We start from the raw sequence: 551 nt of genomic DNA, 5'->3' as shown, positions 1-551 counted from the left end.
AGATTCAGTCATAGTGCCCATCTTCAACGGCATGAAAGAACCCACACAGGGGAGAAACCTTTTGAATGCTCAGAGTGTGGAAAGAGATTCAGTCAGAGTGGCCATCTTCAGCTGCACCGAAGAACCTACATGGGGGAGAAACCTTTTGAATGCTCAGAGTGTGGAAAGAGATTCAGTGAGAGTGGCACTCTTCAACAGCATCAAAGAACCCACACAGGGGAAAAACCTTTTGAATGTTCACAGTGTGGAAAGAGATTCAGTGAGCGTGGCACTCTTCAACACCATCAAAGAACCCACACAGGGGAGAAACCTTTTCAATGCTGAGAGTACAGAAAAGATTCAGTTATAGTGGAACTCTTGAAGGGCCCCTAGGAACTCACAAAGGAGAGAAGCCTTTTAACTGTCCTCGGCGTGGAGAAAGATTCAACAGCATCTAAGAATTCTTGTACTGTGGACAGCGCTTTAGGCATGATTGAAGACTGAACTAGGTCTCACAGGGAAGAAAACCAGAATGTGGTCTCAGGGTGGAAGGAATTTTAGGACCAGCTCAC

General features: G+C 46.1%; 1 protein-coding gene across 1 annotated transcript in view; it reads left to right on the top strand.

The window, feature by feature from the left end:
• The window catches only part of LOC107106181 (zinc finger protein 91-like), a 17,448-nt gene extending 17,124 nt beyond the window's left edge, over positions 1 to 324 (top strand). The window contains exon 3 of the mRNA XM_015406291.1: positions 35 to 324. Within this exon, the coding sequence (XP_015261777.1) occupies positions 35 to 324 (290 nt within the window). The remainder of the gene's footprint in view (positions 1 to 34) is intronic.
• The last annotated feature ends 227 nt before the right edge of the window (positions 325 to 551 follow it).

Source organism: Gekko japonicus, unplaced genomic scaffold (genome assembly GCF_001447785.1).
Source record: "Gekko japonicus isolate JY-2015 unplaced genomic scaffold, Gekko_japonicus_V1.1 scaffold1578, whole genome shotgun sequence".
NCBI lineage: Eukaryota > Metazoa > Chordata > Lepidosauria > Squamata > Gekkonidae > Gekko > Gekko japonicus.
The sequence above is the reverse complement of the archived record's forward strand: the minus strand, read 5'-3'. Positions and strand labels throughout refer to the sequence as shown.